Source organism: Dermacentor silvarum, chromosome 11 (genome assembly GCF_013339745.2).
Source record: "Dermacentor silvarum isolate Dsil-2018 chromosome 11, BIME_Dsil_1.4, whole genome shotgun sequence".
Lineage (NCBI taxonomy): Eukaryota > Metazoa > Arthropoda > Arachnida > Ixodida > Ixodidae > Dermacentor > Dermacentor silvarum.
This window is the reverse complement of record NC_051164.1, coordinates 45,764,418-45,778,078: the sequence shown is the minus strand read 5'-3', so window position 1 is coordinate 45,778,078 and position 13,661 is coordinate 45,764,418. Positions and strand designations below refer to the sequence as shown.

The window sequence follows — 13,661 nt, the reverse complement described above, 5'->3', positions numbered from 1 at the left end:
TATTTGAAAAACATACACACGGCATGTTAAATGTAAATTGAATTAGGCAACTTGGGGCATGTTCCCGGCGCCATACATTTACGTCTTGGACCTTCGACGAGTTAACGGCTATTGGTTACAAAGATGTGCAGATGCGATACCGATAAAAAAAATTCTCATCAAGGCAAAGCACTTGGAAGTGCGCCGCGAGTAACACTATTTCTGAACGCAAGCGTAGCTGAGCTCAGCTCGTGGGACTCAATACGGCGGCGCCAGCGGGGTTGTCTCCAACCTGGACGGCGGCGCTGGGCATCGAGGCACCCTAACGGGTCCGGTACAGCAGCGCCGCGGCGCGGGAGTTCCCAGGAAAAAGTCCTCTCTCCCCCCATGAATTCGCGAGGCGCTTTGCACACTCCCCAGTATTCTAGGTCATTCTAGCGCAGAGAGGAAAGACTCTGCCCCCCCCCCCCCCCCCTCGCAGATGGCTTTCAAGATACAGCCGCCCGGGCCGGACCGCGCGGTCCCATGCATGAGTTCCCTCTTCCCTACCCTCCCCCCGAAACCCTGCGGCCTGGCAGGCAAGCTCGAGCGGTACGGAGTAGAGATGGGTCGCTGAGGAGCGAGCCGGATCTTGTGAGCGGCTCTTTTTAACGAGCGAGTGAGCCGTGGTTCAGTAAAAGTGAGCGGTGCTTCTTTTGGAGAAAGAAGCCGGTTCTCTCGCGTTCAGTGAGCCGTGCCGATGCGTTCCGTCAGAGCCGGGTCTTCTGCTGGGTGCGACTTCCGCGCCATCTATTAGCGGTACGAGAAAGCAACTGCCCTCCCGCCCTTCCTCGTAACAGTCGCTTTCACCCCTAAGCCTTCGGCTGAAGAACGAAAGAACCGCCGCTCACTTACTGAATCACGGCTCCTTCGCTCTTCAAAAGAGCGGCTCAAAAGGAGCGGCTCCTCAGCGCTCAGGAGCGAGCCGGATCTTTTGAGCCGCTCTTTTGAAGAGCGAGGGAGCCGTGATTCAGTAAGTGAGCGGCGGTTCTTTCGGAGTGAGAAGTAAAGAAGCCTTAATTTGCAAAGATGGCACGGTTCGTTGCCTGCTGCTGTTCGAACGATGTCTCACGACTCTCACTGATCGCACATCGTGTGCTGCTCCAATAGCACTTCGAGGATGGTCTTCCGTGTCTTTAAAGACAACACGTGAACGTACAGTTTAGGTCCTGGTCTTCATTTGTGATAATTAGTGTAGTCATGAAAATGCCGCCCATGACATCTATTTCAGTGCATTTTCTGAGCGTGTATCCTTCGCACGTCATTAAAACGAGGACAATGATCTGTTGTCTTGTAATAGAACTTCATTTCTTTTTTTTTTGTCCTGGCGCGTGATGGCATGATCGCCAGTATCGTGCGTGCGCTCAAGAAAAAAAAAAGGAAAAATAAAAAAAAACGAAAGGTACGTGCGGCAGTTTTGTGCATCTATCGTATGATTTTTGTATTGTATACTTCAAGAAATGATTTCTACATTTATTTAGCATGGCCTTACAGCTCCCTCATATTATAGTAAACGTAAGTCTGTGAATAAATGAAGAAGTTGAAAGATATTGTACAATCATTTGGCGTTCTTATTTTGACGAAATTTGATTTTAAAGTACCACAAAAACAGACAAGCTTGTGTAATGACGATGAAGTTACTTTTTTTTTCCGAAAAAAGTGCGTCGAATACTGCCTGTTACAGTATCATAAGCAGTTTATCCCCAATATCATAAAAGAAAGTTTCATTACAACGAAAAATTCACGCTTTTAATATATGTAAAAATATTCTCTATACATAGCGAAAATACCAATAACACGGTTACTAAATTATGCATATGTAGATTTTTTTTCTAAAGCCAGATAACTATAGAATATGCATAACACGTGTTACACGTTTAAGTGAACCGGTGAGGTGATCGAATGAACCGGATTATTTCAGCGAGCTGAGCCGTTCCGAGCCGCGCACAGAAGTGAGCCGTTTTGCCCATCTCTAGTGCCGAGTAAAACGCGCACCGCCCCCTTCCTGTCCTTCCTCTGGAGCTTTGCGCGCTTCTCGACGCGCGCTTCCTTCCCGCCCACGTGTGCGCGAGATTGAGCCGCGATCGCGGGCTCACCCTCGCTCGCTTACACTCGCACATAAAGCATACGGCGTGGGGGCGAAGATTTTGTCGCCCAGTGGGCTTTATACGGAACTTCATGGCGACGGTAACGCGAGGAGCCGCGCAATAACATCGTGACCGCCTGACCACGCTACCCTACATTCACACGCTAGCCTCGACGACAGCGCCCCCTCATATACCGGGAAAGTGTGATCCCGCATTCAAAAACGGATTTCCAGAGCTTACGTATTACACCGATAACAGTTGGGTCGACATGTATACGCTCCATACAGACGCGAATGGAGCGTCTTCACGTGCACCAATTTCTCCGCTTGAAGCCGTATCATTGCACTTAAAAAGTAATAATAATATAGACATATGTGGATCAACGGATTTTAGCGGGGTGAGCGGGTAACTGGTTTCACGATTGGTGTGAAGATAGCTCAAATCATTGGGGCGCCCCTTATAGCGCTCGATGTTTGCACTTTAGTGTCGAGATAGTGGCGCACCCTATCGTCAACATCTTTTGATATGAGGTCTACGGTTTCTTTCGAGTTCTGGCAGCGTCAAACGTTTTATTTGTACTTTTGCATCATTGGTACTGACTGCGCATGCGTGGTGATTCGGCGTGGTTCTGTCGCGAAAAGACGCCAGTACTCGAGAAGCGCAGCATCAGGGATGACTGAAGAAAGACACAGCAGACACACGCCTCCTGCCTTTACCAGCTTCATCGACGAGGCAATCCCGAGTACAAGCCATGAAGGCGCCGGGGACGCTTCATCCACTATGCACGATTACGCTACGTGAGTACTTCCGCTTGTGCAATGTTCATCGATTATTGCCACTTGTAGAAATGACCTGGAATGGAATGCAAGTATTGACAGCTACACATTTGTTCAGACTTTAAAGCGCGCCTTTGGCAGACAGATTCAGGCTGTACATACATGGGCGAGTTTATTCTTATCGCGCGTCGATGCACGGGTGATGCGAAAGCATTCTCATGGGAAGAGCAGCTGCGGCTGTTCATCGTTAAGGTAAACAGGAGTGTCTCCACAGAAAGCAAATGTTTTTATAAAAGACTATATTTTTCGCTTGTGTTTGATCCCCGGGCGGCATACCTGCTGCGGTAGTCCAATAGCTGCTGCATTGCGCTGCTGATCTCGACGTCACAGTTAATCTTCCAGGCGCAGCGGCCGTATCATCAGTGATGGTGAAATGAAAAAGCGCTGGAGTGCTTGGGTTTACGCACACGTTACAAAATCCGGATGGTCAGATTTAGTTTTGAGCTACCGCAACGACGTTCGTCATATTGAGATCGTGGTTTGGCTGTCTGGAGCGCAAGACATTAATTAATTTCAGTCGCACTGCACCCGTTCGTTGGCGGTCGAGTGAGAATTTTCAAGAATGCTCGTGAATGCAGTACAAATAGCGTTATTTCGGAAAAACAAATTCAACAAATCCGTGGCCAAGTTGATATTTTCCGAACGACACCTTCGCTGTTGATTGCTTTTCAGAAACCCTCATAGGTCCGATTGAAGAAAAACTGGAGATGGATTTAAAATTAACACTGCTTATTTGCAAATGTGTCTTGAAATACTTCCTGGAAGAAGCGACAGCTGCGCCCTCTTGGCGCAACTGCGAACACCCGCGTTCGTAGAGCGTACCAAACTTAATCATGAAGTGGCTACAGAACAGTTGTCGATCGCAACTCTTATGAAGCGCACTCGCAGGCGTGTAGAGGTGTTTGACTGGGCTGGGCGACTGTGTCGGCCGACTAGCGCGCCCACTATTCGATAGTTAACCTAATGAAACCGAACCTAACTTTGCCTATAGCTCTCGTGCACCGTTCCCGTGCGCCGCCCATGGCGCGGCTGACGCGTCGTCCATGCCCGATTTTTTAACCGCTTACATAAAGTTGTTAGCATATATACTTCTCAAGTGGGTTTGAAAGGGTAAACTTAATTTTTTACTGCAGCCGTAAAGAAAACGAAGGTTATAGTTCACGTGACGTCACAGACCCAGCTTATCATCGAGCCGGTGCACCAACATGGCGGCTACAATGACGTCAGTGCAAGCTATATTGCGTTTTTCCTGAGGCTTATATCTGCAATAGCGACTTGTCCATGACCCTTTAACAATAAACTTGATCCTTCAAAAAATTCGCGGAGATACAGCTGAGCGGTAAATATACGAAGCAAACTTGGCTTCTCTTGCAACAACATATTTTATGCCATGTATCCTTCATTTCGTCCGACTTAGTCATTATGTTCTCAAGTGTTCAGAATTAGACTTGCCTAAAAGAGAACCATCGGTGGGGTATTTTTCAGTGAAAACCATTTCTGCCCTTAATTTCAAATGTAATTTAATCTAAGATACATTCCTTTTGGCAAGTATACGGGATGCATCAGTAATTATTGGAACTAGCGTGAAAACCCAAGTGCTAAAACGGCGGTGGTGAACCCCAAAAGGCGCGCATTAAAGCATTTCTTTTGATACAGGTCAGGTTTGAATAAAAATATGGAAACAGTTCGTGCAATGGCTTTATTTGAGCATCCACTTATTCTATTCAGGAAAAAAATTGCTCCGTGTGGCCTATGCACAGTTATTGTTGCGATTCTGCTATGAGATATGACGCTGTGCTAAATGGAAAACGTAACTTATATAGCCAACCACAACGCCCGAATCAGATCAGTTGTTAAGTGAAGTGAAAGTGAAGTGGACACTTTCGTGTAAGTCAAGGAGGCGTAGCTCCCTGCTCCACATTTCGCCCCGAATGTGCCGAACGCCCTATGCCAGCCAGCACAGTGAGAATTAGGGGGAAATGAAACACGAGAAGTACCACGTTTTTACAAAAATAGCAGTTTCCTTCTTCCAAATTATGTTTCGACAAAACATTCTTCAGAACATTCCTGTAGCAGCTCGAAGCAATTGTCGGAGACCAATACGTATGTCTCATTCCAGGATTTCGGACGAGGCCTGGGCTTACCAATGGAACACGACTGAGGCCACTTACGTCCATGGTATGTGCGGGATGGCTGTCGGCCATTGATATCGCTTCCGAAGACATTTCACAACACACGCTGAGGAGAACCTGCACGTATATCACAGACAGAGTTGCAGAGTGGCAGTTCCGCAGTTCGAATGATTACGGAATGAGTCCATATTTTCAAAAGCCGGGAATGGAATGTGAATGGAATGATGGCACCAGTCTGGTAGATTGAATGGTATGGGAATGGTCGCCCGACATTCCAGGTTGGAGTTGGAATAAAATTGGTCGAAAGTCCCGTAGCGCTAAATGTTTAATTTAGGCGTGTCTACAAAACCAGTAAATTTGCCAATAAGGCTAAAGAAAACTGGGTCATTTCATTGCAGTTCTCAGTTTTTACTGAATATGACTGTCAGTATCTTCCTATAGGCGACTGCGCTTGCCACAGTAATTCTAAAAGGCGCGGTATTCTACACATTCCACACTTAGGATGACGCGGAGACATTTACTAATTATACTACTGAAATGTATTTACAGACAGCAATTTTTAGCCAGAGTAAACTCGCTACCTTTTTGTATGGAGTATTATTTGTCAACTCCTTATTTTTAGTGAACTCCTTATAATTTATCTTAAGTTACAATGAATTATTCTATAAAGCGACCGTGTTACAAACAGTTGCATCCTGTGCGAGTCCACGGTGATTTGGATAGCCCACAAGTCTCTTGCTCATTGACGAGTGTCCAGAAAATGCAGGCGCTCCTGCATTTTGGCATCATTTTGCTACACGTGTGCTGCAAAATGATGCCCGTTAATGCGCCAGTAAATGCGAAAAAAGGAAACGCAGAAAACTTCGGCGTTACCGTCGGCTACGAAGTCCTGTATTACGACACAGTCTTCATCTTTGTGGCCACTACCTTAATTATGCTTGCCGGCTTGTTCCTCAAATAATTCCGCTTTAAGCTCAATGCCAACAGAAGCACCTCTGTTCTTTTCACACGAAAGAGGCCTCATCGCAAATCCTGGTGAAGACCTTCATGAACACCACATACGTGTGAATACAAAACACAAATATCTGGGCATAATTTCAGACACGAAATGAACAAATGCCTAAAAAGCATGAACACGAATCATGAATTTTGTCACACGAAGCGTATTGTGGTGAGTTCAAGTGCATCAATCGGCTACTCCTAGCGCCTTGAAGATGCTGGAGTCTGTCCATCACCAAGGACCAATCCTGTAGGGAGTCTCTACGCTGAAGCTAACGAGTGGTCACTTCCTCTTCAGATGTCGTCCTGAAATTTTATGTACATTTTAAGTTAAATGCAAAACGCGAACATCCATCTTACGTAAGTGTAAACGATAAGGCATCTGCAAGGTTGTTTAATAATCGACCTGCAGTTAGAGAACCCTTCTCAGGGCGTGTACGGAACCTTAGTTAAGAAATGAGTTTGCCACGTTTGTAGATCGTCTAATGGCTCTATACGAGCTATGCCCACTGTAGCAGTATAGCTCGTTGATTGTGACACCGCCTTGCTGAAATAGCAAAGAACTTTCCTCGGGTACACAAGCAGACGCACTTTCTTTGACTTCATTCGGAGTTCACTTACCAGGAATTTTACAAAGGTTATAGGCTATACTCAAGGTCGCATGCCATCATTTCGTATGCAGCCGTAGGCCCATCATTATCAGAGTTTAATGTCCTGCATTCAGAAACAAGCAATTGAAGAGCAGAGGCTTATGCTGTACTGGCAGATGTTAAACATTATAATAAAACAAAAGTACAAAGGGCCATTATAATCACACTCTTTTAGTGTCGCAAAATCTGTAATCTCACCCCAGAAACCCTAAAATTCTGTATTGAGAGAGCTATATTCAATCATGTGCACAGCATAAGGATCTAATCAGCACGTCATAGTATGTTGGGTGCCTGGGCACAGAAGCATTGAGGTCAATATGCTTACACATGAAATTGCCACATTCATTGCAACGAAAGCCGGTAACTCTTCCATAGATATCCGAGCCGCAGACATAAAGCCATTATTGTGCGAAAACTTAGAATGCACTGGCAACAGTTGTGAGACACTGAAGCCTCCATAAACTTCATTTAATCAAGCCGCACTTAGGAAATTTGCCACCAATAACAAAAATATGGCGAATCGAGGTCTTTTTCTACCGTCTTAGGACAGGTCATACGGATGGCACACAATCTTATTTGTTGGCCGGCAGTGAGCCTCCTATATGCTGCAGATGTGGCGAGACACTGTGCTCCATGTCTTGATGGAGCGTAGAAAAATGGAAGCTGGAAGGAAGAAAATACTTCCCTCTAGCCCTTTGACAGAAGCTTCCTTTTCATCCAGCAATATTGCTTGGTGCTGACCCATTGATTGGCAGCAAATCAATTTTTAACTTACGGCAGAATGGTAGTTTATTTCAAATTTTAGGACCAAGAGTTTCGTAGCACGGCCTTCGCAAGAGACTGGTGCTGCGATAGCAGTATTTTGGAGAGCACGTGACAACAGATCCTTGCACTTAAGGGTCTCGTTGAGGCCGTAGTGCAACTGGCATTTATATATTTTAGTATCTCATTTTATCACAGCATATGTTTTAGTTTCATAACTCACGTGAAAAGTAGTTGTGATTATTTGTATAGATATAGATTTTACAACTGTTTTTAGGCCCCTATTCAGCTACGTTACATTGTAATGGCCAGCCACGTTACCATTTGTCATTAATTGCATCATAGAGTGCATTAAAACATTGCTTGAAGCTCTTTGGCCATGATTGGCCCTTGCGCCATAAGCACCGCATTTAATCATCGTCATCGATAACACGCGAAAACTTACATTTATTTGTTAAATTACCTTATTAAAAACTGCAGTAGTTGCAGTCGATAATAAGTACGAGGCCGATCGTTTGTATGTCATGTTAAGCGCGATTAGGGATTGAGAATAAAAGTTGCTGGTTGCGAAAATATATAGAACAGTGCGGCTTCTGAGCATTTTAATTTTTCACATAACAGCTGTGAAAAATAACTGCATAGCAGCAGTAGCCGGCACACCTCGGCCAAGGGGGGGCTCAGAGGCCGGGGTTCTCGAGTTTCGGTACACTCTCGCTGCTTTCAACGAGATCACCAAGCACTATCACCTGGGTAGGAGGACTTACCCTCCCGCTCATAGCAAACTGGCTCGACCTCTGTCGTCCACTTTACGCATGCTTCAGACTAAGTCCTGTCCCAACCTGGCCCTTTACATTTTCTTTTGCATCCATAATATCACGGTAATATTATTATATTACAGCGATATATTACATTATATTACTGTGTTATTCTGTCTTGCATCTCATTATATTCTTATCACACTTGTATAATTACAACTAAAATTGTATAACTATGTGCTTTTTTACCTATGTGCATTTTTTTCTCTTTTTTCTTCTGGTCATGACTGCTGTCTGCCATGTAAAAGGGGGCCTGAGCCTTTGTCAAGTGAACTAGTTTTCACTTTTTGCTCAGGCCTCCCTCCATTTCTTTATAGAAAAATAAACCTGATTTGATTTGATTTGATCAGTCCAGAGGCTTTTAGCTGTACTTGTCTCGACTGTGCAGCTGTTAGCAATCTAGAACACATGCTCTGGCGATGCCCCTCGTTACAGGGACCCAATCGCATCACGGAAGAAGAATGGGGCTCTGCCATCCAGAGCTCAGATCTTTGACGACAAACTTTAGCGGTCCAGAGAGCCCACGATGCGGCGGTTAGGCTCGGCCTACCCGTCACCTCGTGGGAGCGGCCCGCAGCTCTGCCGTAGGGCAGGGATTCTCAGGCTGCAGTGAATAAAGTTCTTTGTCTGTCTGTCTGACGTAACAGCAGCCAACTAGTATGCAGTGACCCTTCCGCTTTCTCATACTTTCTTGTACGGCATGAAACTCATGCGGTTGACACCGAGTAGCTGATCTCAAAGCCAAGCGATAATGAAAAAGAGGCAAGAATCTAGGAAAGGGGAACTAGGAAAGGACGCAGGCAGTTTAGCATCAACAAAGCCCTGGCCTAACTATGAAAACCCTAGATTGCATCATTGCATGCACTCCCACAACTCGTGGTTCTGTTTGCCGTTGAATTAATTTGGGATATCTCGCACTGAATGCATTACTTTCGAAAGAAGTACATCAGATGGTAGTGCCGCGGTCGGGTTGCCCTTGCGCTAAGCGCTAAGGCTCAGCTTCAACTTCTGGCTTCTCCCGCTGTCTTAGCACAGAACCTTCTAGCCCTGCGCATTACTGTCGCACAGTGGCTAATCAACACCTGTGTTTTCAGAGCACGCAGACATGAACGAAAACGGAAGCACCGCGCACCGGCTTCCTTTGATCAGCAGCGACGATATTGACGCAAACCTCAGTACAAGCCACGCTAGCATGGAGGAATCATCAGCCATCTGGGAAGACGACCCGAGGTGAGCCCAACTTAAGCAATTCCCTTCAATGGAGCAAATCAGACGTCACTAAATGCTGCCTGTACTCTTGAAATCGGTTCTAAGATTGGTTCTTATTAATTATTTGCGGTATATAAGTGGCAATTTTTAATATCCCTGTTAGATATTAGAAACCGGACCTTTATGTACATGGACAAAGTACACATGTTGTAATGTTTAATATTGTAAAAAACTGATTCTGCTTGCATCAATAAGAGACGATAGAACATCCTGACATCCTGTGGTGGTTTTCCATGTTTGGTTGACAAGATATGTTTGTCATTTCGCGGTTATCGAAAGTAGCTGTAGGGTTGCTTTGTCGCTTGTGGCTTTGCAACGGAAGATGGGAATTATGGTAAACGTCCTTGAAAGCTTCCCCAAGAGTGTAATTAAACCATTTCCATGCATTGTCGCAGGAATCAGCCTTCACACTGTATATGAATTTTATTGTATATTTACCAGTTAACTTTAAAAAGAATTCCAACCAGCGTGCAATATTATGCACTATGGCTCCAAAGACCGCCACAGCTCCATCACGCTTCCACTGATGAACTTCTCCTGTGTAGGGAATTTCTGATCGCAGCAATTGCACAGCACCAACTTGTTTTGTGTTTGAGGTGATGTTGAAAATGCATTCAGTTTCATGAACGTCGTGTTTGTGCGGTACCAAATAATCGACGATGCAGCGCAATTTCATACTTTTAGAAGACAGCTTAACATATTACTTATTGTGATAAAATGTACCAGAAAAGCATGGAGAAAAATTACTGTCGTGACAGAAAGCGAGTGCATACGTCAACGAAATACATTTTCGCTTGCGCCGTATTAGCAGGTTTCCCTGATTTCTTTATAAAAGTAATCAAATTTCATAAAAACAGCCGTCATTGAACATGTGGACAAAGAACCGTGACCGGATCGATCGTTCTTGCTAGAAAATTAATATTTTGTACTCACTCAAATATTGCAAAGGCCGAAGTAATAAAAGTTTCAAGTAGCATTACGTTGACCAGTTGCTCAGGTACAAGTGTTTTGGCAAGAAACATGAACGACGTCACACAGTAAAGGAAAACATTGCACCAACCTGCCCTTGTTTTGACGGGCAAATATACCTCCCCTGTTGTTAGTAATCTCAGAGCATTTTGGTTTTTGGTGTTAGCCTGCCCTACTACCACATGTGTTTGAGGGGAATATCTGGATTTGTGCCATACGTAACTAGTGGTACAGGAAGTTCATTGTGCCATTTACACTGCGTCACATACCGCTAATTAACACGGCATGTTGAACTCTTGTTTAACCAAGTGCAGCACCCTAAGTAGCCCAGACTAACCACTTGAGCGTATTTCTCTCTTGCTACTTTAAAATAACTTGAAAATACTAAACTACTTTTAAAATGAAATGGTGAAAGTGATATCACTATGGGCATGTCTCTAGTTCGCAAGTTGTCGTATGTGCCGCTGGTTTTAAGCAATAATATGTCAAAATCGTCAATACGAAACTGACCTGATAGGAATCAATAACTATTCTGAAAGCGCAAGCGGAGATTCTAGCTATTAGAACATCCTAGCTGAGGACATTTGCACTGGGCAGCTCTATGCGCACGCGCACACATTCTCGACCGTTTCGCTTATTTACTGCGTCATACGGCGCCGATCAGCTCTCCAGTCGACATAATCGCGATATTATCAAAACGTGCGACGGCGTACCTCATAACTGAATCTCTAAGACGTCTTTTGTGGAGTAACATTGGACGACAGTGTAAAGCTGCCAAATGAAACAATAAATTCAGAATTATTTACAGCGCTTTTATCGTTCACCTGCTGTGTGGCTGCACTTTCCATCGGTGTAACACCTAAGCTTTACGCTTCCTACATTTATCACATTCACGGCATAAATTTGGTTTCACAGATGCGCGTGAGCTGCGAAATAATTCATTGATTGACAGAGGCGCGATTTCAACAGTAGTTTTTTTTTATTATTATTGAATCCTTGTTGGTATTTCCGCACTGAACTCGTTAAGCAGGACATGCAACACCTTTTTCTTCGAAGCTAGGAACTCACTTGTGCAAGTGCGATGCCCTGTGATAGATATATTGAAACATAATTGTTTTAAATTCTGTAATAACAAAATAAATAATATAAACGCAATGGATGCTGTACGCGTTCCACTTTAACACAGCGTTTTATCTCAGCTGAGGCGACGTCCACAAAATTCTCTGCCAATGGCTCTTTTCCTACGTTTCCTTCTTACCGCGGGTAACTTGTCCTAGCACTTCAATGTTGGTGTCTGACGAACTTGCCCCACAGCGGCGACATAGTTGGGTCACATCGGTCAGGACGCGATGACAAACGCCGCTTCCCCTTTCCTAAAAAACAGGAGGTGAGCATGAGTGCGCCATAAATCATCGCTGAACGACTGACTGGCGTCTCTGGGTTGTCGCGCAGGTTTTTGACGTTAAAGGCGGAACGTATTGCAGGGTGCCTTGAAAGTGCTGGAAGTGGGATAACTTTTATGCGAGACTTCGGGCTGTCAACTGCATGCCGGGAAATATCATTTGCATGTCCTGTGCATGGCGTCATTAGAGAGCTTTGGCGTATCCGGTATTCGGCTAAATGTAAGCGGACTGGGCGTTTCACCGGATGAGCGCAGGCGCAAATTTGAGTGGCCTGCACGCTGAGCAACCTGGTGGCGAATAGCTCAATCACGTAAACACAGCTAATATTGCAGAAACCAGGTGCATTTTACTTCGGTGCTGGTGTAAATTTGCGGCAGTGGAGTTATCGTGTTGCTGCCGAAAATTTACACCAGCAGCGAAGTAAAATACACGAGGTTACTACAACACTAACTGTATGTTCCTAGTTGAGCTCTGCGCCACCAGGTGGCTACTCCGTGCAGGGAGTTCACGTTTGCTTTTCCGCTCATCCGGTAAAACGCCCAGTCCGCTTGCATTTACCCGAATGCCAGACAAGCTAAGCTGTATATTGCCTACAGAAATGGACTGTTTTCTTGGCGTGTTTAAAAAGTTTTGCATGCTGTGCCCGTTCACCATGACGCAGTCGACTTAGAAGAATCTAGGTTATAAACCATACATGGACTCGTCTCTACCGAATATAATAGCGAATGCGAGTTACTTCGTGTACACGTTCGCTTCAACGATCATTCCGTGATCTAAAGCTGCTAGACTTCAATCATATCTTCGTCTGAATCTTCATCTTGTATTGTAGGATTCCTAATGGCTCCTGGGGTGGCCAACGGAACACGCAGTACTACCCGGCTGACGTCACATCCACCATGCATGGTAGGTGCTATACGGCGGAATTACACATTGGTCTGGACGTGATTGAAGGGGCTCATGCCTGCTATCGAATACGTTACGTTTGAACAGCGACGCCACAGGCTCTCAGGTGCCTGGACCCGCACCCGTGAGTCTGCATTCGGGCTGGTTTATTATTCGCATGATTGAACTGTGGTCGCATGCCGTTTGGCGCACGAGTGAGATGATCTCATAGGTTACTCTGTCCGGCGATGAAGTTGCCCAGACGTATAAAATTCTGCACAAGTTGCGATTATAGTACGCGAATTATGCGTGAGACTCCGCTTCATCCCTGGTGCATATATAACAGTTGTAAGACAGCAATATGTGGATGCATATAGAAGGTGTCAAAACAAGAGGTAAATCTGGAAATGCACCTGGAAATGTTTCTTGCTAGGTGAAAAACGATAGTCACAATAGCGAAAAATTTATGCCAAGTTTTATGGAGAAGGTTCCGTGTCCCCGTCGTGATGAACGAATTCAGCATTAAGGGCTCTGAAAATTTTGTGCTATTAGTTGCAATGCTTTTTACTTGGGCTGTTTATTGAAATGGGTAACTACATGTTAAACTCCACTTCACGTGAAACAAGACTGCAGGAAAGTCGCAATTAATGAATACAATGGCCCAGAATGAACTGACCTAGTCTGGGGGAGCCTTCGGCTCGCCTTGATCTCAGTTCCTCAGGACTCAAATAAAGTTTGTGTCATGTCATGTCGATTTCATTCCAAACCTTGACGCACCATGATCGCTGAAAGCACCGCCCACGTCATTATACACGCAGACATGACGAAGAGCGGCTCGT

The 13,661-nt window shown here is 45.0% G+C and overlaps 1 protein-coding gene across 18 annotated transcripts in view; it reads left to right on the top strand.

The window, feature by feature from the left end:
• LOC125941611 (zinc finger protein 391-like) overlaps positions 1-13,661 on the top strand; it is a 330,617-nt gene that overhangs the window by 130,875 nt on the left and 186,081 nt on the right. For 8 of the 18 annotated variants that reach the window (XM_049659288.1, XM_049659282.1, XM_049659277.1 and 5 more), the window contains one exon: positions 12,770-12,843. The exons of 7 other annotated variants lie outside the window; for them this stretch is intronic. In XM_049659288.1, coding sequence (XP_049515245.1) covers positions 12,770-12,843 — 74 coding nt within the window. Of the gene's footprint in view, positions 1-2,645; positions 2,903-5,060; positions 5,120-9,393; positions 9,530-12,769; positions 12,844-13,661 lie in introns of those variants that run through there. 3 more of the 18 variants (XM_049659287.1, XM_049659279.1, XM_049659284.1) reach the window with 2 other exon arrangements.